The 25,055-nt window shown below is 35.8% G+C and overlaps 4 protein-coding genes across 5 annotated transcripts; 2 read left to right on the plus strand and 2 right to left on the minus strand.

Annotated features, from left to right (window-relative positions):
* On the minus strand, window positions 1-13,703 carry LOC110684975. Of its 2 annotated transcripts, none has more exons than XM_021861422.1 (5): window positions 12,843-13,703; window positions 4,097-4,154; window positions 3,923-4,006; window positions 3,662-3,803; window positions 1-707 (listed from the first exon to the last, which is right to left on the minus strand). In XM_021861422.1, the coding sequence occupies exons 1-5, from the start codon at window positions 13,315-13,317 to the stop codon at window positions 339-341; spliced, it is 1,128 nt and encodes a 375-aa protein (XP_021717114.1). In that variant the 5' UTR covers window positions 13,318-13,703; the 3' UTR covers window positions 1-338. The 2 variants fall into 2 exon arrangements, with proteins under 2 accessions (XP_021717114.1, XP_021717112.1); XM_021861420.1 differs by having other exon boundaries at window positions 4,097-4,157.
* Window positions 13,704-16,033: 2,330 nt separating this feature from the next.
* On the plus strand, window positions 16,034-18,489 carry LOC110684977 (G2/mitotic-specific cyclin S13-7-like). The gene is made up of 7 exons (XM_021861424.1): window positions 16,034-16,070; window positions 16,539-16,747; window positions 16,863-17,069; window positions 17,166-17,540; window positions 17,628-17,789; window positions 17,881-18,062; window positions 18,161-18,489. The coding sequence occupies exons 1-7, from the start codon at window positions 16,034-16,036 to the stop codon at window positions 18,303-18,305; spliced, it is 1,317 nt and encodes a 438-aa protein (XP_021717116.1). The 3' UTR covers window positions 18,306-18,489.
* A 195-nt stretch (window positions 18,490-18,684) lies between these two features.
* LOC110684976 (photosynthetic NDH subunit of subcomplex B 1, chloroplastic-like) lies at window positions 18,685-21,263 on the plus strand. Its single transcript, XM_021861423.1, has 6 exons — window positions 18,685-19,393; window positions 19,784-19,974; window positions 20,071-20,328; window positions 20,434-20,539; window positions 20,664-20,749; window positions 20,877-21,263. The coding sequence occupies exons 1-6, from the start codon at window positions 18,710-18,712 to the stop codon at window positions 21,049-21,051; spliced, it is 1,500 nt and encodes a 499-aa protein (XP_021717115.1). The 5' UTR covers window positions 18,685-18,709; the 3' UTR covers window positions 21,052-21,263.
* Window positions 21,235-22,875, minus strand: LOC110684978 (phosphatidyl-N-methylethanolamine N-methyltransferase-like). Its single transcript, XM_021861425.1, has 2 exons — window positions 22,525-22,875; window positions 21,235-21,721 (listed from the first exon to the last, which is right to left on the minus strand). The coding sequence occupies exons 1-2, from the start codon at window positions 22,767-22,769 to the stop codon at window positions 21,472-21,474; spliced, it is 495 nt and encodes a 164-aa protein (XP_021717117.1). The 5' UTR covers window positions 22,770-22,875; the 3' UTR covers window positions 21,235-21,471.
* Window positions 22,876-25,055: the final 2,180 nt, after the last annotated feature.

Below are 25,055 nucleotides of genomic sequence, written 5' to 3' on the forward strand. Positions count from 1 at the left end.
TTCTTACGAAGTATTTTGAAGAGCTTCACTAGACGTCTAGACACAGTAGATCGAATCATACAGCATATTTTCGGGAAGAGAAAAAAAATACTCCGTTGCAGTCAACAGGAAGAACTAAAAAAAACATACATAGCAACTGTACAAGAAAGCTAAAGATATCACCTGTCACATTACAGAATTTCCTAAACTCTAAGCATACCGACGACTTCATCTTCTTCCTTTTGTCTGCATCTCACATTGAGGATTGTAGAGTACAGAATAATTCACATTTATACATTTAACTACTATCTGCCAGCTTCTATTGATAGAAATATGATCTTATCAACTAAACTGCAGGTTTAACCATCAAAGCAAACACTCACTTCATCCAAAGCTCTAGCAAGCTCCAGCTTATCCATGTCTATCAGTTTATCCTCCTCGCCCTTAATTTTGTCATCCTTTTCTTTTCCTTCTCCTGCTGCAACGCATTCCTGGAATCTAAAGCAGGTTAAGAGATGATCATTTGTCAAACCAGCTGCTTGCATAAATGAGTAGACTGCCGTGGGTCCAACTCCTCGAAATCCTCTTCTCACCAGGTCCTTGCTTATCATCTCTGCTTTAGAGGTCTTAACTGGTACCTGGCGTGGATATCGGAACTTGTTTACTATAGGTTTCTTATTCATGAAGCTCCATATATACTTGGAAAATGATCCAAACTCCTCGATTACCTGCATAATTTAATCACAAGAAGTAAAAATATACCAGTAAATAACATAATCAGCACTTTCATTCTCAGCTTTTTCCTCCCAATATGTTTTGAAGCAAATAAAACAGCATTAAGTTGAATACGCTTAGCTCACACTGACTTCATTATTTTCACACAAGATGAAACAGCATTGGAGTTAATTCTTTTAGCTCAGGATTACAAATGTGATGACTTCCACAAACCAAAATAACATTCTACAGAACATAATAACAACATAGCAAATAAAAACTAATATGACAACTTTAATACTTCACATTTTGAATCAAGAAACATAACATCAGCCAAAAAACCGTTAATGGAATGCACTACAGATAAAGCCAGGATACTACACATTTGCACAGTGCTAAGCAGCAAGTTGCATCAATTTTGCTCCTGCTACATGATAATTCTGATATCTAGTTATTCAATGCTAGACTCATAGACTCAACCACAGCACAAGAAAACTAACGGATTCAATCACTTAGAAATGGCATAACAAGTCATCTAGGTCTCTATTATGTAACAATTAGCTTGATTAAGAAAACTAGATACTGACTAGATTTTAAGAATAATTGCACCATATTCAAATGGCATCCCTTTTCTGTGGCTCAATTCAACACCAGAAAAGGTGGCAAGATAGTGATGATTTTCCTCAAATTTTACAGATGCCTGACTGAAGCGAAACAAGTTAACATTACATGCAAAAGGGAGGTCAGGTTTCTAACTTTGTTGAATCAAAGTCAACGAATTTCCAAAACAATAATTGAATAGAGATCTAAAAGAGGCCAGAGATGGAATCTTGCTCCAAGCTGGGAAACAAAGCTACGTTTCTCCCTTAAAATTCGCAGCATAGAGTTCTGAACAATTCAGCAGAGAAACTGATAAGAGAGCACTCTTGAGAATAACTCCATGCATATTTACTGCCAAGAACTCAAAACCTCCAAGGTTACATAGCCTTGCTTGAAAGGATAAAGGTAATCGCCCGGAAAGGTGTATCTATAATTCACTCGTATACTACTACTCTCATCACTTATATAACATAATTACAAGGGTCAAATTTAGCTACCGGGCTCCAAAGGGTTCAAGAATCAATCAATCAATCAAAGCCTTAATTCCATAAGTGGGTTCGGCTACATGGAACAAAAGTGATTATTCCGTATAGTCATCCACAAAAATCAAAGGGTTCAAGAATCCAACCAATAATCATAGACATAATACATATCCTTAATATGGACCCTTGAAGATTATGAAATCCTTAATACTACCTTTGGTTTAATTTAGTCTCAACGATTTCCTTTTTTGGGTGGTTCAATTTACTCGCAACAAACTTGTTTCTTTTTTTTTTAGTATATTTTTGGATGGTAATTGACCAATATACCCTTACTTTTTTTTTAAACACCCTTATTAAATTACAAATTTGATTTCATTAGAATAAACCCAATCTTAATTAATTAAATTCTCATCCCATTTAATTTTCTCTCTCCTCCTCCAACCTCAATTTCATGGTGGCTTCTTGGTGTTACGAGCGGCGGGGGTTGTAGATCGGCGACGTCGTGGGTTTGGTTTCGTGGGTTGCCAATTAGTGGTTCGGTTTCGTGGGTTTCAGATCGGCGGCGGTAGTGGGTTTAATTTCGTGGGTTTGATTCGTAGGTTTGTGGTAGTGGTCAGGTTCGTGGTAGTTGCTGGGTTCGTAGGTTGCTGGGTGTGTGGGGTGGTGGTGGTTGCTGGGTCGTGGGGTGGTGGTGGTGGGTTCGTGATAGTTGTTGGGTTCGTGGTAGCGGTTGGGTTCGTGGGTTGCTGGGTGCGTGGAGTGGTGGTGGTGGGTCGACGGGTTGTTGGGTGCGTGGAGTGGTGGTGGTGCGTCGGCGGTGCTGGATTCGGTACTAGGTAGTTCCGGCGATGCTGGGTGGTGGTGGTGGGTGGTTTGGGTGATGCTTGGTGGTGTTGATGGTGGTGGGTTATTTAATTTAATTAAGGTTGAATTTGTTTTTTTTTTTTTTTTTTGGGTTGGATTAATAAATAGTTAAGCATATACCCTTATTTTTCCATAATCATGTTTACATCTTTTGTCTTGGTTTCCGCAATCATGTCCTTTGTTGCGACTAAATTGAACCGGAGGTAGTATTTTATTCTATTTCTTCTTCTCCATGATATTGACACTACATTGGGATCCATGCTAATAAGAACGATCAGTGGCTTATGGTCTTGCAAAAGCAATCACCTCAAGGATATAGCTGTAACTGAAAATTGGAAACATTCAGCTCCACACTTAATCACTTGCATGCAAACTTCTTGGAAAAGCGAAATAGAAAACTTGGTGTATTAAGAGACTTTTCACATGAACAGTTCTAATTCTGAAGACAAGCTATGTACAGGCTAATATACAAGATACTTGTACTTCAAATAGGCTCCGTTTGTTTTGATGGAGAGCCTTTATACAAGATACTTGTACTTCAAATAGGCTATGTTTGTTTTGATGGAGAACCTTTTTGAAGAAAAATAATTTCCCATTTTCTATCGTTTGTAAGGTAAAGAGTGGAAAAACATTTTCCTGCTTAAATCCTAACATCCCTCTACATTCCTCCAATCCATATTTTCCCTTTCGCTCCCATTTTATATACTATGTGATTTTATTTATAAGAAAACAAAGGAAACTTTTTATACAATCAATGTTTTTTCCTTGGAAACTGTTTTCCGTGGAAACAATTATTCTTAAATAGTTTCCATCAAAGCAAACACAGTCTTAGTCCTCTTCAATTAATTGTTTTATTCTCTTTTCCCCCACCCTTTCATTTGGTAAATTACACTTTTAGGTGCAAATAATGTCATAATCATGGCATCCACATTGTAAGATAAATTTACCAATAATACTTCCATATACATGCTATGCCATGAAAAGAGAAATGATCATGCATCAACAAACAAATTTAGTATTACCTTGCACACTTGACGTGCATTTTCAACAATATTGCGCATTTTAAGCTCTGATAGTAGGGTACTTCCAGGACTTCCCGGTCCACTAATCTTCTTCTCATTTAGTTTAGAAACAGATACTGGATCAAAATGCAAGAACACTTCCCTGCAAAGTGAAAGGTATAACAAGCACTAAGACTGTGATTAATCAATGAATAGTACGAGTGTATCACTATCATAGAAAGAATTTAAAAAAAGAAAGAGAAACTAATCATAAAGTCCTACCTGAATATATTTCTCTTATTCAGTATTGTCGGCCACGCTAACTCAGCTAAAGCAGATGAGAGACTGAGCAGTTCAAACAGTTTGCTACATATAAACAAAATAAGATAGTAAAATTCATTAGAATGCATTAAAAAAACTTGGAATATCTCAACTCCCTCATAAATCATAATATACCTGTCATCATGAACGGGAACTCCCCATTCTTCATCATGAAAAGCAGCATAAGACGGATCTTCTTCAGAAAAGGAAACAATGTTAGAATATCAACAAAAATATAACATCAAACAGAACAGGCCAATAGCCCAATATATAGATTTTTTATGAAATAAAGTAAGCAGTTTGATAAATTAATCTCTTTTATATGTGTACAAATTTATAAGCAAGTTCTAATGGCCTGTTTGGTAGGCAGTGATAGATGACCCATAACCATAAACCCATAATGGTGATAATGATATACTCCTTGTGTCCCCAACTTTTTTCCCCAAAACCTTGCCCTAACTTAAAAGTTCCATTTTACCTTCACGACTGTATCTATTTATTTATTCAATTAAAATAAACTAAACCCCAGTTCTTTTTCTTTTCTTTTTTAATTTATTTTTTATTTTTTTTATACACCACCTTAAAAACTTGTACAAAGGTAAACAAAGGGAATATGTAATTTTGGAAGGAAAGTCTTGTGTCAATGTACTACTCAATACCACCTCTAAAGTGATAATGAATGTTATTTTTATAATAAAAAAAGGTTATATGATGGTAGTGGATTGACTTATGGGATTAAAGCTTTGATTGATTTATTGATATGGTGGTGGAAACACACTACCATGGACATTGGTATGCAACTTTCTCTACAAAACCACATATAAATTCAATACTATTACCACCATACATCAGCCTAGAGCTGTCAAAAGTTAACCCGACCCGAAATACCGACTCAAACCTGATTATTAACCAAATCATCTGAACCCGAAAAAAATGGTGACCCAAACCCGACCTGAAACCAACCCTAGACCCGAGTATGTGAGACCTGAACCCGAACATGAACTGGAGATTACCTTATCCGAATGTTACCCGTAAATTATTGACCTGAACCGAACCTGACTTGAACCGAAATTGACCCAAACGCGTTTTAACCCGTCAAAACCCGACTTTAACCCGACTTGTTACTAACTTGACCTGAATTCAACACGACCCGTTCTTAACCCGACCCGAATTTAACCCAACCTGTTACAAACCCGACCCGAAATCAACCCAAACTCAATCCGACTACCCGACCCGAATTTTACCAAACCTATTACTAACCCGACCAAAAAGTTCAACCCGATTTGTTACTATCCCGACTCGAAATCAACACGACTTGTTATTGACACGACCTAAATTCAACCCAATTTGTTCCTGACCCGATTTCAAATCACCTTAAATGCAATATAGACCACCTTATTATTGTTGATCAAAGCATTTTGTCTAGGGAGACCAAGTCGGTCTAGGCTAGCAAAAGAAAGGAGCAACATCCTCAAATTTAAGAATTCAATACAGTATATATTTGTGGTATGGTCAAAGAAAATAATTATCATCCTAAATAATAGACTATAGTTACCTAGTATATTGCCATATATATTATAGTCAAAGGAAATAATTAGCTTGACAAAAATGATAATTATCAATTTATAGTTAGTTGAACCCGAATATGACCTGACTTGGAAATGATCCGACCGGATTGTAACATGCAAGTTATTGACTTGAACATAACCGTCTTAAATCCAAGAATGACCCGACTTGGAATAACCCAACCTGATTATAACCCGCAAATTATTGACTTGAATCAAACCCGACTTGAACTCGAGAATGACCCGACTTGAAAATGACTCGACCTGATTATAACCTGCAAATTATTGATTTGCACCGAACCCGACTCAAACCCGATAATGACCCGACCTGATTCTAACCAGCAAATTATTGACTTGAATAGAACCCGACACGAACCCGAGAATTACCCTAACTCGTTAAAACCCGTAAAAACCGAATTAAACCCGACTTATTTTTTACCCAACCCGAATGTAACCCGACCTGTTATTAACCCGACTTAAACCCGACCCAAATCCGATAAGAAGTATGACCCGACTCAAGCATGACCAACCCAAACCCGACCCGCATACGTTATGGAATAAACCTGAACCGAGTTGACCCGTCACACTCTTACCAACCTAAACCTGACCTGTTTGCCAGAATTGACCGCTTTATCCGAAAAATTTAAAATTTCTCAAAAAGCGTGGATATGAGCCTCCAATTTTGGAATTTTTTGATATCTTATCACTTAGAAATAAAAAAAGTCGAAATGTTTACTATGGTCCCTAATACCCTCCTGGAGTCCAATTGGTTGGGTGGAACCATCCAATTTTCCTTTAAACGACCAATTTATCGTTTTACACCTTGCATCGATTTCATTAACTCAAACCTACCACGAACATTTATGACAACAAATAATGATCATATATGGTTCCAAACGACATTATATGACCCCGGGATGTATTCCCTAAAATTTCAAGATTTTTCGACATCAGGCCCCGAAAACTCCAAAAATTTTCAAAAAGCGTGGATATAACCTTCAATTTTTTATTTTTTTTATTTTTTTCGCCCGTTAATTAAAATTGTCAAATTGTTTACCATGGTCTCCAATAATCTCCGGGAGTCCAATTGGGTGGGTGGAACCATCCAATTTGCCTTTAATCGGCAATTTACCGGTTTACAACGTGAGCCAATTTCATTAACTCAAGCCTACTGCAAACATTTTTGACAACATATAATGATCATATATGGTTCCAAATGGCATTATAAGAACCCGAGATGTATCCACTAAAATCTAAAAACTTTTTGCCACCGGGCTCTGAAACCTCCAAAATTTCTAAAATCTCGTGGATATTAGCCTTCAATTTCGGAATTTTTTTTTTACTTTTTTTTGCCGGAAATAAAAATTACCGAAATTTTACCATGGTCCCTAATACCCTCCGTCAGTCCAATTGGGTGGGTGAAACCATCCTATTTTCCATTAAACGACTAATTTAACGGTTTACAACTTGCACCGATTTAATTAACTCTAGCCTACTACGAACATTTATGACAAAATATAATGATCATATATGGTTCCAAACGACATTATATGACCCCGAGATGTATCCCCTAAAATCTCAAAACTTTTTGACACCGGGCCTCGAAACATACCAAATTTCTGAAAAAGCGTAGATTTCAATTTTGGAATTTTTTTGACTTTTATTCACATGGAAATAAAAATTGCCGAAATGTTTACCATGGTCCCTAATACCACACAGGAGACCAATTGGATGGGTGAAACTATCCAATTTGCCTTTAAGCGACCAATTTACCAAATTACAACTTGCACTGATTTCATTAACTCAAACATTACGAACATTTATGACAATAAATAATGATGATACATGGTTCCAAACGACATTATATGACCCAGAGATGTATTCTCTAGAATTTCAAGATTTTTAGACACCGGGCCTAAGACTACAAAATTTCTCAAATTTTTTTAATTTTTAGACTTTTTTTCGCCTGAAAATAAAAATTGTCAAAATGTTTATTATGGTCCCTAATACCCTCCGAGAGTCCAATTGGGTAGGTGGAACCATCCAATTTGCCTTTATACGGCCAATTTACCGATTTACAAATCTCACCGATTACATTAATTCAAGTCTACCACGAACATTTATAACAACATATAAAGATCATTTATGGTTCAAAACGGCATTATATGACCCGGAGATGTATCCCTTAAAATCTTAAAGCTTTTCGACAACGAGCCCAGAAATTTCCAAAATTTCTCAAAAAGCGTGGATATTAGCCTTTAATTTTGAAATTTTTTGAATTTTTTTTAACTCGAAAATTAAGATTGTCGTAATGTTTACCCTCTGTGAGTCCCATTGAGTGGGAGGAACCATCCAATTTGCCTTTAAACGACAAATTTACCGATTTACAACTTGTACCGATTTTATTAACTCAAGCCTACCACGAACATTTATGACAACATATAATGATCATATATGATTTCAAACGACATTATGTAACCCCGACATGTATTTCCTAGAATTTCAAGACTTTTCGACATAGAGCCCCGAAACTTTCAAAATTTCGCAATATGCGTGGATATTTTATTTTTTTTTGAAATTTTTTTCACTCGGAAATAAAAAAAATTTCACTCGCAAGTGTTCAATTTTGAAATTTTTTTTTGACTTTTTTTCACTCGGAAATAAAAATTGTCAAAAGTTTACCATGGTCCCTAATACCCTCCGGAGTTCAATTGGATGGGTGGAACCATCCAATTTGCCTTTAAACGGCCAATTTACCGGTTATTACTTGCATCTATTTCATTAAAATAAGCCTACCACGAACATTTATGACAACATATAATGATCATATATGGTTCCAAACGGAATTATATGATCCCGAGATGTATCCCCTAAAATCTCAAGTCTTTTCGACACCGGGTCTTGAAACCTACAAAATTTCTCAAAACGCGTGGGTTTCAGTTTTGGAATTTTTTAACTTTTTTTCGCCCAGAAAAAAAAAATGTCGAAATGTGCCATGGTCCCTAGTACCCTCCGGAAGTACAATTTGGTGGGTGAAACCATCCAATTTGTCTTTAAACGACTAATTTACCGGTTTACAACTAACTTGCACCAATTTCATTAACTCAAGCCTACCACGAACATCTATGACAATATATAATGATCATATATGGTTCCAAACGGCATTATATGACTCCCAGATGTATACCCTAAAATCTCAAGACTTTGCGACACCGGGCCCCAAAACCTCTAATATTTCTCACAAAGCGTTGATATTAACCTTCAATTTTGGAAATTTTTGACTTTTTTTCGCCGGGAATAAAAATTGCCGACATGTTTATCATGGTCCCTAATACCCTCCAGGAGTCCAATTGGGTGGGTGGAACCACTCAATTTGCTTTTAAATGGTCAATTTACCAGTTTACAACTTGCACCGATTTACCGATTAACAACGGCCAATTTAATTAACTTGCACCGAACCCGACTTGAATCGTAATTGACCCAAACCTGTTTTAACCCGTCAAAACCCAAATTTAACCCGACTTGTTACTAACCTAACCTGAATTCAACCCGACCCGAAATCAACTCGACTTGTTATTGACTTGACCCAAATTAAACCCGACTTGTTATTGACCCAGCTTGTATTTTACCAGACCTATTATTTACCCGACCCAAAAATTCAACCCGATCTTCACTCGACTCGGAATTAACACGACTTTTTATTGACCCGACCTAAATTCAACCCAAGTTATTCCAAACCTGATTTCAAATCACCTTAAATGCAATTTAGACCATCTGATTATTGTAGATCAAAGCATTTTGTCTAGGGAGACCAAGTCGGTCCACACCAGCAAAAGAAAGGAGCATCATCCTCAAATTTAAGAGTTAAATATAGTATATATATTTGTTATATGGTGAAATGAGATAATTATCATTTTAAATTATAGACTATAGTTCCTTAGTATATTCTCATATATATTATAGTTAAAGGAAATAATTAGCTTGATAAAAATGATAATTATCTATCTATATTTAGTTGAACCCGAATATGACCTAACTTGGAAATGACTCGACCTGATTGTATCCTGCAAATTATTGACTTGAACATAACCCGACTTGAATCCGAGAATGACCCGACTTGGAAATGACCCAACCTGATTATAACCTGCAAATTATTGACTTGAATCAAACCCGACTTGAACCCGAGAATAACCCGACTTGAAAATAACTCGACCTGATTATAACCCGCAAATTATTGACTTGAACCGAATCCGACTCAAACCCGAGAATGACCCGACCTGATTTTAACCCGCAAATTATTGACTTGAACCGAACCCGACTCGAGCCCGAGAATTACCCTAACAAGTTTTAACCCCGAAAAACACGAATTAAACCTGACCTATTGTTCACCCGACCTAAATGTAACCCGCCCTGTTATTAACCCGATCTAAACCAGACCCAAACTCGATAAATATGACCCGACTCAAGCATGACCCAACCCAAACCAGACCCGCATAGGTTATGGAATTAATCTGAATTAACCCGACCCGTGTTGACCCGACCCACTCTTACCCGACCCAAACCTGACCCGTTTACCCGAATTGACAGCTCTACATCAGCCTCCCTCAAATGGACCATAGAGAAATATCCGATCAATAAGAATACAAGATATAAATGTCACACTTTTTTTGGCCTTCACAACATAAAAGCATGTTATTCATTGCAATCTAACGACTCAGAATCACTATAGAGCTCAAAATTCATTGCAGACACTTCCATTACTTACTCAAGTGTTGGTTGTAAACTAACATTCCTTCGCTCTATCCTCTTATTCTACAAAGTACGCATTTACCGAGGCATGGAGCACTGATAAAATTAGGTTAATGGGCCTTAACTTCACGGCTCTAGTTGATCCAAATGTATTTGGATCGGGCAATGATAATGCCCAGACATGAACTAGTAAACAAACCTGCGTCGAGACAATTCACATGCCTTACTCGAGTTGCCTTAGGCGGGCCAAGTGTTTGCAATGTTTTATTTTTGAGAATTTAAAAAACTCTTTAATAAGTCATATCAACCGGCTGGAATATGGTGACTTGGCCCATGAGTCCATGATGTACTTGCTAGCTTGACTAGTCTAGATTCACCTTCGGCTTGACGGGCCTTGCCACCTTTATAACTAGTCTAGATTCACCTTCGGCTTAACGGGCCTTGCCACCTTTATAATAAAAAAGATGCTCTGGCATCAAGTGTATAGCAATCATCTCAACTTTAGCCTCCACAAGCACCACCCACCCCTCAAGTTGTAAGGAGACTAAGAACACATTTTAATTGCCCAACATTCAATTGCTTTGGCAATTTCTAAAAGGGATGACATATCCTTATCTTAATCCTTAGTATTGGGATTGGAGGTTACCTTAGACTTTATATGTCTCCAACCTTAATGAGAGCATTAGATGTTTATATCTCTTAGCCTTACCATAAGAATTATAGTATGAGGCTCTATCTAAGCCTTAGTTGTATATGTCAACACAATACATCACCTAACAACTAAAAATCATTGATTACAATTTCTAGGAGAGAGAGGAATGAACGCTTAGCTTAAGGCCATTTATATCTACACTACCCCGGTTCCAAAAGTTCTTCACACTTTTACTTTAATCTACTTTTCGCAAAACCCATATTACCTTACCTCCACATTATTTACATCTTTCCACTCACGTAGCATCCACAATGTTTACACTTGTCCACTCACTCTCGCTTACTTTTCCCACCTTTTTCTTACACCCACCCACTTTACTCATCACATTAACACACTCGATATACAATTGTCATAATTTGTGTGCAAACAATAACCATAAAGAACATTTGGCAACAAAGATAGTTAAAGAGAACCAAATATTGTCATCTTTGTTGAGTTAGAGCCAATAATCAAACAAAAAAAGAAAAAAAATACTTTGCTCTAAGAACAACATATCATTGTGTACAAATTGTAGAAGGAGAATCTAAAAGGAACAGCCAAAGATAACTTATTCCAATTCTTGAACAAACCTTAAGTAAAAGAAATCAGATATTGCTTTCTATGCTAAATTTCATCTTAGTTTCACATGTTTCATCTTCTAGGGCCTTATTATCAAAGGTTTGTTGAACTTAAAGATGGTTGTAAATGAATTGGGTACCCTCATGAGTCATCACTTCAATGATAGACCTTTAAACCTCTCCAAACACTTCCTTTGTTCTATCCTTCTTGTTCACAATAAAAAAAAAAAAAAAGAGGTATATCCTCAAGTTAAATGATTTAATAAAGGCCACAAGATCTTCCTCAATTGTCATTTTTCCTACCAGTATCATAGCATCAATCATCTACAACTCACACCAAAAATTCAAACCTCCAAACTTCAGCGGCTTAAAATTTTCACCCTAAAATTCTAGCAACGCTAAAATTTTGGCTGTCATGTCACCCAAGGCCACCAAATGACATTTCTGAAACTCAATCACACTTACTGACACAAAACTGCAAATTTAATGAAATATTACACAAGTAGAAAAAAAAGTCTTTAAACACTACTACCAGAGCCGGCCCGGAGGGGTAGGCCTCGAGTGCGACTGCCTAGGGCCCACGCCAGAAAGGGGCCCAAAAATTCAAAAAAATAATTCAATTTGCATAGCTATAGAATTTAAACTGTAGTTTTTACTCGTTAAAAAATAAGCTACTTTTAAAAAAAAAAAATAAATGCATTTAGTTAGCAATTAACATTAAATTACTTAGATGTCAATTAGGTGGAGATAACTATGCAATATAACCTCTTCTTCTTCTAATCTTCCGATTTTTATGAGTATTTGTTTCAAAATATTAGTATTTTCAATTACACCGTTTCATATTTATTCAATTACCGAAATATTATGCAAAGTTATTACTCCACTATTGTGTATGGAGACTTACTATTCAATAATTTAAGTTATTTTCGTTGTCTTATATTTAAAGCTATTGCGTGTAAAAAAATTTGTTTACGTAAGGGGCCGTTTTCTTACATTATGCCTAGGGCCCATAAATTTCTAGGAACGGGGCTGACTAATACCCACCAATGTGTATCACCAATTAACCATATCAATCATGAACCGAGCAAGAGTCTAGTTCAAACTTTGTAGGATGACAAAATATCAACATAAATTTCCTTCTTTCTCTTCTAAAAACTTCGGAAATTAAAAAAGCTAATAACATACATATTGTTCCAATAATTTTGTAACGAAACAATAGGATTTGTTCCAAGAAGCTAAACATAACGAAATATTTGCACAATGATTATAACATAATGAAAAAGAATGGTAAATCATACCAGTGTTAGAAGTAACCCAAGCACATCGCTTCTTTCCCAAGCCATCAACCTCAGGCGCTGCTCCATCATCCACAACCACCTTAGCAGCACCCAAGCCCATGTTACTAGCACCCCCTAGCTTCCTCCTCATCAACGGCGCGCTAATCCTTCCTGTCGATGCTCGGCTATGAGAAGAATCCGACGAGGCATCCGATGAGCACGAAGCATTAAGTGATGAATTACCCCGCAAAAGCTGATTCCCGTGCCTTAAGATCGATGGAGCACTCAGATTTCGCATTGGCGGCGATAATGTGGGTGGATTTTGAGCTAATCTCTTCTCTTTACTCTTGCTTTCCGTCTCCGGCGAGCTATCGGACTTCCGCACAGGTTTCCGAGCTTCAACGCCGGTCCGAGCTTTGTTTCCGGCAGGTACTAGCACTGGCCTTTGCTCAAAGTCCGCTAAATTCGTCGATCTAACTCTGGGACCCCCCGACATTGACGAAATTCTGGCCAAAAAAACCCTAAAAACAGTTTAGATTAAAAATTAATAGCAGTTGTCAACGCACATTGTTGGAAAATGGAGATCAGATGTGAATTTAGGGGTTATGAATTAGGGGTTTTGGGGTAGGAGAGAAACCCTAGAAGATGAGAGAGAAGAAGAAGAAGGTGCATTGATAATAATGGGATTGACTAAGAAGAGGGGTAGTAGTTGGATGCCATTTTTAGGAACAAGAAGAAGAAGAGGAGAGAGTGAAGTGAGGAGAAGTTTAAGAGAAGAGTCAAGTTAAAGCTAAAATGAGATTTCACCCTAAAGTTGTTTGAAAAAATGGGCATAAGAGATGGAAGGTTTTTGCAAGGATTCTTATGGGAAGAGTGGAGAGAGAATGTGAGTTTTAGAGTCTACCCATTTAAAGTGTGCCACTTCATCACATACTAATGACTACTACCAATATTATTGTCACTTTGATAGTTTGATTGAATATAATGTGTGGTCTCTTATTTTATTTTGCCAACTCTATCAAAGATGGTAATGGGACATATTTAGCCAAAAATCACAACACGACATGATACGATACGGACAAATATGAAAAAAGCACGACACGATTTGATTAACGTGACATTGTAACATTGGTTAATGTTTAGCCTGCTCATTTTAATATTTTATAACGCACAACACACGATTGGTGATCAAAGACGCGGGTCATTACCATCTTTACTCTATTATGTAATTAACCATTATCCTAGAGTTGCTAGAAAAATTGAATTTGTTGAGCAAACTTTGAAATCTCATTGTGCCGATTTTCATCAATTAGTAGTTTGTACACCCGGGTGTACCATGTGCATGGTACACCCAGATTAAAGTGGAAAGAACAAAACAAATAGTTATAAAGTACATCATGAATTTATAAAAGAACATATCACTGAAATATAAAAACACAGTATATTATGAGATACTTATTATCAAAAAGGTTTAAGATAATTATGAATTGAGTTTTATTAATAATTTAATGTCAAATCATATTACATTTGAATCAGAAAATAATAGATATAAAAAATTTCTCTATCTAAAATTAATTTTACACAAATATAATTCAAAATTTCTTTCTTAGTTTTCAAAAATTCAAAATATAAGAACATATTATATAAGTAAAAAGAACATAATTTGAATTATTATACCCAAAGAACATAATTTCTATTATTATAACCAAAGAACATGATTAATATATATTGCCTCAAAGAACATTGTTGTATTGTAAAGAACATATAGTTTAGACTTAAAGAATATGTTGATCAGACTTAAAACATATTTCATTGCAATTAAAAAAATAATAAAAGAACATTGATCAAAATAGGAAGAACATCATCTTCAACCTCAGAAAATAACACCAAAACATAAAAATAGATACCTTTTATCTCAACAACGAATTTGTCAATTACATCGATCTTTCAATATATGATTCACCAAAACGATAAAATCAACTCCAAAATAACATTAAATCACTTTGAAATTCAAAATTTAACATAATTTCTCTCTCTCTCTTTTTTTTTTTTTTTTTTTTTTGAGGGAACCATAGTTTCTCTCTCTTTAAAACCCAATTTCTTTCTCTTAACATAAAAAAAATGAAATTTTGTTTATCAAAAGTAATATGGAATGTAAATAATGAATAAGGAATAAAAATGTTTTTTTTTTCTCGTGTACTTTGTATTTGTATACAATGTTCTTTCTGCGTTTTTATAACTCATGCTTTTGACCGGGTGTACCATATGTTCATGGTACAATTGGGTGTATGATGAAATTTTCAGATTTTCATATGAAATAATTGACACACGCGGATCATGCATTAAAATTGTGTAATAATCCTATAACAATCAAAGAGAGCCTCCTATGTTATGTGCAAGATAAAAGAGAAAAAGTCAACATAGAAAAAAATAGGGTTTTTCTAAGTTATACCAGTTTATTTCTTCATTTTCTAAGCTGTGTCCATGCTTTTTCAAACGTCTAAGCTGTGCCCTCAACCTCACTAATTTTTATTAACAACAACCTTTTACGTTAACAATAACCTTTTTTATTATTTTATTTTCTGATTTTTAAAATTTTTTTAAGTGTTAAACCAATGAGAATGAGACACGTGTCAAATAAATAACGTCACGACACCATTGTCGATAAAATAACTTAACTTTCGTTAATGGATATGGTTGTCAAAGGGTATTATTTATAAAATATTGTGAAGTGGAGGGTACAACTTATAACTTTGAAAAAACATGGGTACAACTTAGAAATTCAATAATTTGGGGGCATAGCTTAGAAAAACCCAAAAAAATAAGATAAAAGAAAAGAAAGGAAAAAAAAGAAGAAGAAAGGAGAAACGGATAAGTCCAATTCCCAGCGAAGTTATAACGGTAAGCCCATTAAAGGCCCATACACGGTAACACATATTTGGGCAAAAATAAAAAGAAATAAAAAGGTAAAAAAAAAAAAAAAAAAAAAAACAGAAAAACATATGAAGTTTACCGTTAGATTGGAGCGCATCCAACGATCCTCAACTTTACAGAAAATTCGACCGTTGTGGATCCCCACCCCCATTTAAATACCGCCATTGCAAACCTTTTCTTTCATCTCCATCTTCATCGCTCATTAATCCACTCATTTTAGAGAGAGAGAGAGTGAGAGTGAGAGAGAATTTTAGTGAGAGAAATCGAATCAGAGAAAGATGGCTGCACGAGCTGCTCTTCAAGGCCAACCCGGAGGTATTCTTCTTTCCTTTTGGCCATTTCATTCATTGTTTTTGCTTACAATTTGATCAATCTGTTGTTCATCTGTTTTTTTTTTCCTTTGATCAGAATTCAATTTTGTTATTATCTCCTTTTTTCTTTCTGTTCACTCTGATTCTCTCTGTTTTTCGGACATGAGATGAGAGTTATTCATTTCTGATTCTCAATTTCTCTGTTTTATGTTTTGTCTAATTGATTTGTGGATGTTGCTTTTTTTATTTCCATCCATCTCTATATCCTTTCTGTTGTTTTGACGTGGAAAGATTTGATCTTTTGTTTTCCTCTTGAATTTGGTTTCTTTGACGATAATCTGATTAAAAGTTATAATTAAAACCCCCCAATTCATCATTGTTAATCTTGGTTTTAAGTTTTGATATGGGTATTCAGATTCTTGTACGTTGGAAAAAAAAAGAAAACTAAAATATTGGATGTGTGAATGAATAGGTGGAGTTGAACAGAAAAATGTTCAAGCAGGAGGAGAGAGAAAAAATAGGACAGCTTTAGGAGACATTGGAAACGTAGTGACTGCAAGAGGAGGAGGAGGAGGAGCAGCAGTTGGTATTGTTAAACCCCAGGCAATCAACCGTCCTCTCACTCGGAGTTTCTGTGCGCAGTTAGTTGCAAATGCACAAGCAGTCGCTCAGAAAAACAAGGTACCATTATTATTATTATTATTATTGCCTCGGATCAAATTCATGTAGCCTTCTTTTCCAATATAAGAAGACAATTTGATTGATTTCTATCAAAATCTGGATTGATTGTTTGCAGAAACAAGGAGTTCAGGTTGTGGATGTAAATGTTGGTGGCGCAAGAAAAGCTGGGGTGCCAGGACCAGCCCAGAAAAAGGTGCAAGAAAATAAGAAAACTCAAGTTGACTCAAAAACCCCTTCTGGACATGGGAAGGTTGAGCATAAAGCAGCACCTAAGAAGAAGAAATCACCAACCCTTACTTCTTTCCTCACCGCCCGAAGCAAGGTTTAATTTTAATCCTTTTAAGATGACTCTGGTATAGTATAGTGGACAAATGTTGTGATAAATCAAATGTGAAATGTGCAAAATTGTATATTTCAGGAAGCTTGTGGACTGTCCAAGAAACCTCAAGAACTAGTAGTCAACATTGATGAGGGAAGCATACAAGATGAATTGGCAGTCGTTGAGTATGTTGAGGACATTTACAACTTCTACAAGATTGCTGAAGCTGAGAGTCGAGTGCGCGATTACATGGATTCTCAGCCTGATGTCAATGAGAAGATGAGGTCTATTCTTGTAGATTGGTTAATTGAAGTGCATTACAAGTTTGAGTTGAGGCAGGAGACCCTGTACCTTACCATAAACATCATCGATCGATTCCTTTCGATGAAGGTTGTCCCTAGGAAGGAGCTTCAGCTGGTAGGCATTGCCTCAATGCTCATAGCCTGCAAGTATGAAGAAATCTGGGCACCTGAGGTACTGTAATTTCAGGACCCTAAGACTGAAACTTTTTATGGGTTGTTTTTGAACAAGTACTGTTAATCTGACTGAAATTTGTTTCAGGTGAATGATTTTGTACAGATATCAGATAAGGCATATATGAGAGAGCAGGTTCTAGCAATGGAGAAAACAATACTTGGGAATCTGGAGTGGTATTTGACAGTCCCCACACCATACATGTTCCTCACTAGATATGTCAAAGCTTCTGTTTCAGCTAATTCTGAGGTATATATGTACATACATTTGGATCTCAATTGTGAAGATTTTAGCCTGCAATAATCAACTTTACTGATTGGTTTTCATTGGTTAATGGCAGTTGGAGAATATGTCATACTTCTTCTCTGAACTGGGTATGATGAATTATGCTACCACAATCAAGTATCCTCCTCCACTTCTGGCTGCTTCGAGTGTGTATGCTGCTCGCTGTACTCTGAACAGCAGTCCCTCTTGGACAGAAACTCTCAAGCATTACACAGGCTACTCTGAAAATCAGCTTATGTAAGAACTGTTCCCAAATAAACATTTATAAAGTGCTATATACATTGACCATGAAAGCTATGCTAAACGTATATATTTTGTGATGATATGATGTGCAGGGAATGTGCTAGGCTGTTAGTTAGCTTCCATATGGCAGCACCGGAAAACAGGCTGAGAGCGGTTTACAAGAAGTTTTCGAAACCAGATAATGGCGCTGTTGCCCTTCGATCTCCAGCCAAAAGCCTTTTGGCCTCTACTTCATGAGAATTTTGTACTGGGGTTCATTGCAAAATAATGCTTAGTATATTACTGTCATTAAATTTCTACACACCATCACAGAATGATGGTCTTGCAATTCTTTTATTGACAACTGAGATATGTAATCAAAGCTTTCTTACTTTGAGTATATATATGAAAACAAATTTGAAAACAAATTTTCATTCTTAATTTCCCGTGTCAAAATTTATCTTTATATTCTTGCTCAGAGCTGAAATTGATTCGACAGACAGCTTCTGTAAGCCAAAAATTTCTAAAAAGTGATGCAATCTCCAAATGAGGCCAAAATTATCAAGAATGCTTCCAAAACAAATTGTCCACATATATATATATAAAAGGGAAAATAATATTTACAAAAATTATAGCAATATAAAATTAATGTGAGGCATGAAATGAAATCAGCCCCTCACTTATCCAATTATCTTACAAACCAACTGCCAAAAATCAAAACACACAAACATTTCCACAAAGTAATAACAGACTTAGCTATGGCTACTTCTCTACTACCCAAGTGTCTAGCTCCTATTTTCTTCAACTCCCCTTCCTTGCCTAGTAATTCCAACCACCTCGCCAAACTCTCCTTTCTGAATCCACTAGAACACTCACTCAGCGCGAAACGACCAACTTTTCTGCCACAAGCAAAGAAGAAAAACCCATGGTTAGATCTATTCGATGATGGAGAGGATGATCCAGACATAGAATATGGGTCATTGTACACTGATGGGAAACAAGATGAAGACCCAAGGCCACCGGATAATCCCGGCAACCCATATGGGTTCCTTAAGTTCCCACAAGGATATTCTGTGGAGGTAGCATCATTGGCATCAAAGGTGAGAGGAGATGTCAGAAGATGTTGCTGTGTGATTTCTGGTGGTGTATATGAGAATCTGCTTTTCTTCCCTGCAATTCAGTTGATCAAGGATAGGTATCCTGGAGTTCAGATTGATATAATTACATCAGCCAGAGGAAAACAGACTTACGAAATGAATAAAAATGTGAGGTGGGCAACTGTTTACGATCCTGATGATCATTTTCCTGATCCTGCAGAGTACACTGACATGATTGGACTTCTTAAGGTTGGTCAGTATTGTCTTTTTTGGGGCACTTCATGTTCAAACTAATAAGAGGCATCATACCTTCCAAATGTCATAAGTAATATGCCAATATTTCACGTTAGTAGAGTTTGAATGTCAGTCTTTTATAGCTCTGAAAGAAGAGGTAGTCTAAGCTCCAACAAAATTTAGGCCTACTTGACTCACAGGCAACTCTATAACACCCATTTAATGAGATATGTTTCTTGTGCCAACACAACTAAATGGGTAGATGTAGATCAAGCAATCAACATACTCACTGAAGATACTAAACTAACAAATAAGGAAAGTGGTAAATCGGAACAGCTACATACATACTCATCGCATAAAAGGGTAGACAATTTACAAATTGATTTACTGTAATTTTTCTTGCAGAATAGATATTATGACATGGTGCTGTCCACAAAACTAGCAGGGCTAGGGCATGCAGCATTTTTGTTCATGACAACAGCCAGAGACAGAGTAAGCTACATATATCCCAATGCAAATGCAGCAGGAGCTGGACTCTTACTATCTGAAACATTTACACCAGACAGTATGAATCTTTCAGAGGGAGGATATAACATGTGAGAATTAACACAACTTACCCACAACTTTAACATTTTAATATCATAAGCAAACCCAATTCCTTATTTGTGTTGGGAGTTTTTTATGGCTACTAGGTACCATCAGATGGTTGAATGGTTAGGCCGACCAGCTAAGAACGTACCTCAGCTGCCAGTTACCCCCTTGAAGGTATCAATTTCAAGGAGGCTGAAGGACGTTGTGGAATCTAAATATAATGAAGCAGGAGCAAAAAAGGGGAAATATGTTGTGATTCATGGCATACAGTGCGACTCACAGGCATCAATGCAGTCCAGAGGAGATACTGATAGCTTGCTCCCTATTGAGATCTGGACAGAAATATCCCAGGCAATCAGGTAATGTTGGTTGTAACATGAAACATTTTTTTGGCAGCATTTTGCTAGCTCAGAAAATTTTAAGCCAAAAATTGTCTGCTGCATCAAACTGTTTTGTTAAAACAGGGGAGTTACTCCAGTGTTTGTGATTCCACATGAAAAACTAAGAGAAGATGTGGAGGAAATTGTCGGGGACGAAACCAGCATTGTGTTTATAACGACGCCTGGCCAAGTAAGTACAATTTTATTTTTACTTGATCTGCCTACCAATCCCAAAGCATGAAGAACTTCTGGAACTTCAGCTTGGAACTTATGGCACTTGACTCTAACTTTGTAAATAACTAAATATGCATCAGTTAGCAGCATTGATCAATGATTCTGTTGGCGTTATAGCAACCAACACAGCAGCTATTCAGCTTGCGCATGCCCGAGAAAAACCCAGGTTAGACCAATTTGTACTACATATTAAAAATTGGCGCAAAAGAGCTTTGTAATTGAATCTACTTTAACTGCATTAACACTCACAAAGTTGCAAAGAAATTGATTATATCTTCACTCAAATTCTGCAGCATCGCTTTGTTTTGCTCTGAAGAAAAGGGAAAACGTTTTGTTCCCAACGCAGAAGGAAAGAAGTGCACAATCATAGCATCAAAAACAGGAAAATTGGCAGATATTGATGTTGAAGTTGTAAAAGATGCACTTAAAGTTTTTAAGATTGCAACTGCAGTTCCAGCTTTGGTGTAAAATGGCACATCAAGGATGCTCTCCCCGCCTTTTTATTTCTTTCTCTTTCAACTTATTCTACCAAACCCCTCATGGCATTGTTTTAAGAAAACGAAATATGTGTGTGAGGGAGACACAGTACTTAGAAGATGCAACTCTTGTATGCTTTTGTAATGACATCAACTGTACATTCTAAAACTTGAATGAGAATAGACAATCATTCATTATCTTTATTTTCAGAACCAAAGAGTCACAAACTAGAGTTACAAAGATTGAGTTTTGCAAGGGACTCACCACTATTAATTTGAAGCAAACAAAATGATACAGAACGGGTACCAAAACTAAGCACAAGAAAAATGATGTGAACTTGAGAGCTTCATTTCACTAATTTTTTTTTTTGCATCAGTGGCTTATAGGATATTCTAAGGATAAGTTGGAAACTCATCTGAGTGGTTTGGCACGAGTGGTTGGATCTTCGTCTGACTCTACATGTATCATGAACACATAGCCGAGGCACCACAAAAGGATATATTGGAAGGGAACCCACGAAAGACAGGCCAGCAAACTCATAATGCTACCAACGTATTGTGGATCTTTGATGTAACCGAATGGAAATTCAGTAACCCAAGGTACGGTCTTCCCAAAGCGAACACCATAATAAGTACCAGATTCACCCAATAACTGATAAACCCTGCAATTAATTGAACACTCCATTAGTTAACATGAAATATAAAGGACAGGAGGAGAACAACAGAAAGAAATGAAGGATGAAGAAGACGAGAAACTCCTTAGTCCTTGGGAGAAATAAATACCAACTCTGAAACCAAGTAAATGTTGTTAGTTAACTGGTTTTTGAATATGTTCTTAAATGGGAAATAAGTGAAGAATCACTGCAAGCCTATAAACAGGTAACATCGGTCAAATTGACAGCACAATTTTATGTTGTTGGAAGAAGCCTAGAAATGGAAAAGCAATGGACGTTAGACCTAAGCAAGAACAAGAAAGCAAATCCATTATTGTGAAAAAGTTTCCCAAAGAAATTAGCATATACGAATTCGTATGTTTCTCTAAGGTTTCCATGTCATCCGAGGATGCAAACATGGGTAATGTAAGGTTTATAGGTCAATGGCAGAGAAGCAAGATAGAAATATATACAACCATAATAACAGTCTGAATTGCATATTGTATTAGGCTTATAGTTATAGCTCATCAAAGGAGTAGTCCTAATCCTATTCCTATATATCTTCAACAAATTAGTAATCATGTAAATGGGCCCAACAAATTAAACCAATTCTACATCACTCATTCATTCATTCATTCATTCCTTCCTCACTTAATAAATCTCAGAAACTCCAATAACACAATCTTCTCATTCCATCTTGCACAGAATAAGTACTAAAGGAAGCTTTAATTAATTTAATTTCATATCATAAATGCAAGGAAACAATAAAAAAATAAAAAACCAGATATAAAAGAAAAGAGAAAAGGATGGACCTGAAGTTGAGGAACTGGCCAGCAAGGAAGAGAGGCCAAAAATAGAAAGGAGGAGGCCATGAAAGAGAAGAGACAGAGTAAAGAGAGAGAAACTGAATGAGTTTGAGAAACTGAGAGACAAAAGCCATCATCTTTGAAGGGTCATTTTGTTTGCCGCAAAGATCAACCCATGTTTGAGGTTGTTTCCATAACCAATAGTAGAATGGAAATGGCAACAACACCCCTATTCCTGCCCATACTCCCATCTTCTTCTTCCTTGTGATTTTTTTGGTTTCCAGATTTCTATTTCTGGGCAATTTCACAACAGAGATAGTATTTAACTCGGATAGGTTTCAGTGTTAGATATTTTGGACTTTCAGCCCAATATTTGGGCCCAATTTTAACTCACTCTGCCCCTTTAACTTGTAAATTGTGATACAACTACTACTGTATATCACTTACTTCTTTCAATCTTAGCATTGGCTTTAGCCTTTAGGAGATCAATAAAATGGTACATTGGTACTTCATTCATCGTGAAGTGCTTACGAATTACGGAGTAATATACTTCATTCTGTAGACATGCACGTAGTATACATAAACATATGTAACGTCATCTTAAAAAACATATGACAAGGTCTAATAACATTTTACATAAGATTGTCTTCTTAGGTGCGAATGTTAAAATTCCTTTTCCTATTTACTTTTCTATAAATGGTGTAGGATATATACTTGTCTTATCGATTTTTGTAAGAGCTTTAAAATGAGGCCGACGGAGTAATAGGAATGTAACTAGCAGCGAACAATAATGACTAATACTACATGTGAAATTCTATATTCAGTGGTACAATAATCAGCAGCCTAGACTAGCAGCATATTCTAGCAGTTGGGCCTGCCAAGAAAAAGAGTTGGTAATCATTAAGTTGTGATTAAAATGTCACTTTGATTTGCCACTGATGCAGATATTAGAATGGCTATAATCTTTTGCAACTTTATTAAAGTCCAAGATCTTAATAAAAGAAATTCCACAAACATGTGTCAACTTCATTCAGTTACTTCATATTTAATTTTACATCAAAACATTAATAAAGCTCCTTTTATTAATCCCTTTTGGCATTAATAAGATTATGTATTTGTGATGTAAAAAATAAAATAAAATAAAATAAAAAATAAAAAGATTATGTATTTGAGACTTTAAGAGTCATGGTTCTAGTAATATCAAACAGATTGCAAATGCCTCAGCTCATGATTCCTAATTTCATACATAATTCCTTCCCCTTTCATCATAATAGATTGCAAATCCAGACATGAGCTTATGAACTTTATTTGTGACATCTTTTAAGTAAAATCTCACTAAATCATTATTCCATGTAACCAATTCGATCTCATTATATTATTACTTGATATAATCAATAAGGATAACCTATATTATAAACGTGACTTTTATTTAACTTTTACTGAGAACTAATTTCTTTTTAGTTATATTGTGTAGGGTAATAAAACTATTCTAGATCCACACCATACAAACAATAAATGACCATGACATTTAAGGAAAAAAAAAATTTACATGTGATTATGATTGATGTTAATGTCCTAAGGACCAAACATATGAACAACACATATAAAGTAAAAGCAAATCTCTTAGCTTTTATATAGAGTATCATCCATATACATTCAACATACAAAACTTGTACTTAATTCATAAATTGTTATAGACACACGTTTATCTGTTATAAACTTACAATACAATGAATGTTTGAGGAACAATTCAAGAGGGTTGGGGAAAAATGGAATTCAAAAAATTACCAAATATAAAGCTCCTTTGTACTGGTATAAAAGAAGAATCGAATTTAAACCATTAATAGGAAAAAGGAGAAAATCTGAAGTAGGTCATAGTGGAAAAATACAATCAAGGTTAAGGATAAAATAGGAGCTGATAATGGTGAGACAAAAAATAACATGAAACGTTATTATGATTGTTCTCTTTAATAAAACTTTGGTCACGCAGTCATTTGTGGTTGAACTGACTACACTTCACACTTCTTTATCTGCCATGCTTCGTTCGTTATTCTCATCTCTTTTTTATTTTGTGGCATCTATTTTTTTGCAAAATAATTCTCAAGTTTGTCTAGATATATGTGTATGCATGAGCATGATTGATGTGTCTTATATCTTAACCTTGTACGGGCCACAACAAAGAACCTTGATTAATCATTTTTGTACGGCTCATAACATCTGGCTGGTGTATACTACTACTTCATATTAATTTTGTCAATTAGTAATAACCTACAAGTAATTTTTATATGAGATACTGTGTGACCAGTCAGGAATTACTTTGTTATTGTTATAGGAATTATCCCGCCAGCATTTAATGTTTACTTTCTTAGTGCAGTAAAGTGTTAAAATAATATATATTTAAGAAGGAAAAAAAATCTAACATATAAGAAGTAGGAAGTATTGTTTAGGAGCACACTAATCATGATGAACAATGATGTGGACGGCTAAAACACAATGAGATCGAGAAGTGGGACATGATGGCCTGGGATGCTAGCCAA

This window comes from Chenopodium quinoa, unplaced genomic scaffold (assembly GCF_001683475.1).
Source record: "Chenopodium quinoa cultivar QQ74 unplaced genomic scaffold, ASM168347v1, whole genome shotgun sequence".
NCBI lineage: Eukaryota > Viridiplantae > Streptophyta > Magnoliopsida > Caryophyllales > Amaranthaceae > Chenopodium > Chenopodium quinoa.

What these genes read in the sequence shown, in the direction of transcription:
- LOC110684975 (XM_021861420.1), bottom strand. Translation starts at nt 13,317, where the DNA reads ATGTCGGGGGGTCCCAGAGTTAGATCGACGAATTTAGCGGACTTTGAG. An exon ending in GTTCCCGTTCATGATGACAG is followed by an intron (nt 4,007 to 4,096) that starts GTATATTATGAT and finishes GTTTATATGTAG; the next exon opens with CAAACTGTTTGAACTGCTCA. An exon ending in AATAAGAGAAATATATTCAG is followed by an intron (nt 3,804 to 3,922) that starts GTAGGACTTTAT and finishes TTCACTTTGCAG; the next exon opens with GGAAGTGTTCTTGCATTTTG.
- LOC110684977 (XM_021861424.1), top strand. Translation starts at nt 16,034, where the DNA reads ATGGCTGCACGAGCTGCTCTTCAAGGCCAACCCGGAG. An exon ending in TCTTCAAGGCCAACCCGGAG is followed by an intron (nt 16,071 to 16,538) that starts GTATTCTTCTTT and finishes GTGAATGAATAG; the next exon opens with GTGGAGTTGAACAGAAAAAT. An exon ending in TCCTCACCGCCCGAAGCAAG is followed by an intron (nt 17,070 to 17,165) that starts GTTTAATTTTAA and finishes TGTATATTTCAG; the next exon opens with GAAGCTTGTGGACTGTCCAA.
- LOC110684976 (XM_021861423.1), top strand. Translation starts at nt 18,710, where the DNA reads ATGAAATCAGCCCCTCACTTATCCAATTATCTTACAAACCAACTGCCA. An exon ending in GAAATATCCCAGGCAATCAG is followed by an intron (nt 20,329 to 20,433) that starts GTAATGTTGGTT and finishes TTGTTAAAACAG; the next exon opens with GGGAGTTACTCCAGTGTTTG. An exon ending in TTATAACGACGCCTGGCCAA is followed by an intron (nt 20,540 to 20,663) that starts GTAAGTACAATT and finishes AATATGCATCAG; the next exon opens with TTAGCAGCATTGATCAATGA.
- LOC110684978 (XM_021861425.1), bottom strand. Translation starts at nt 22,769, where the DNA reads ATGGGAGTATGGGCAGGAATAGGGGTGTTGTTGCCATTTCCATTCTAC. An exon ending in GGCCAGTTCCTCAACTTCAG is followed by an intron (nt 21,722 to 22,524) that starts GTCCATCCTTTT and finishes AATTAATTGCAG; the next exon opens with GGTTTATCAGTTATTGGGTG.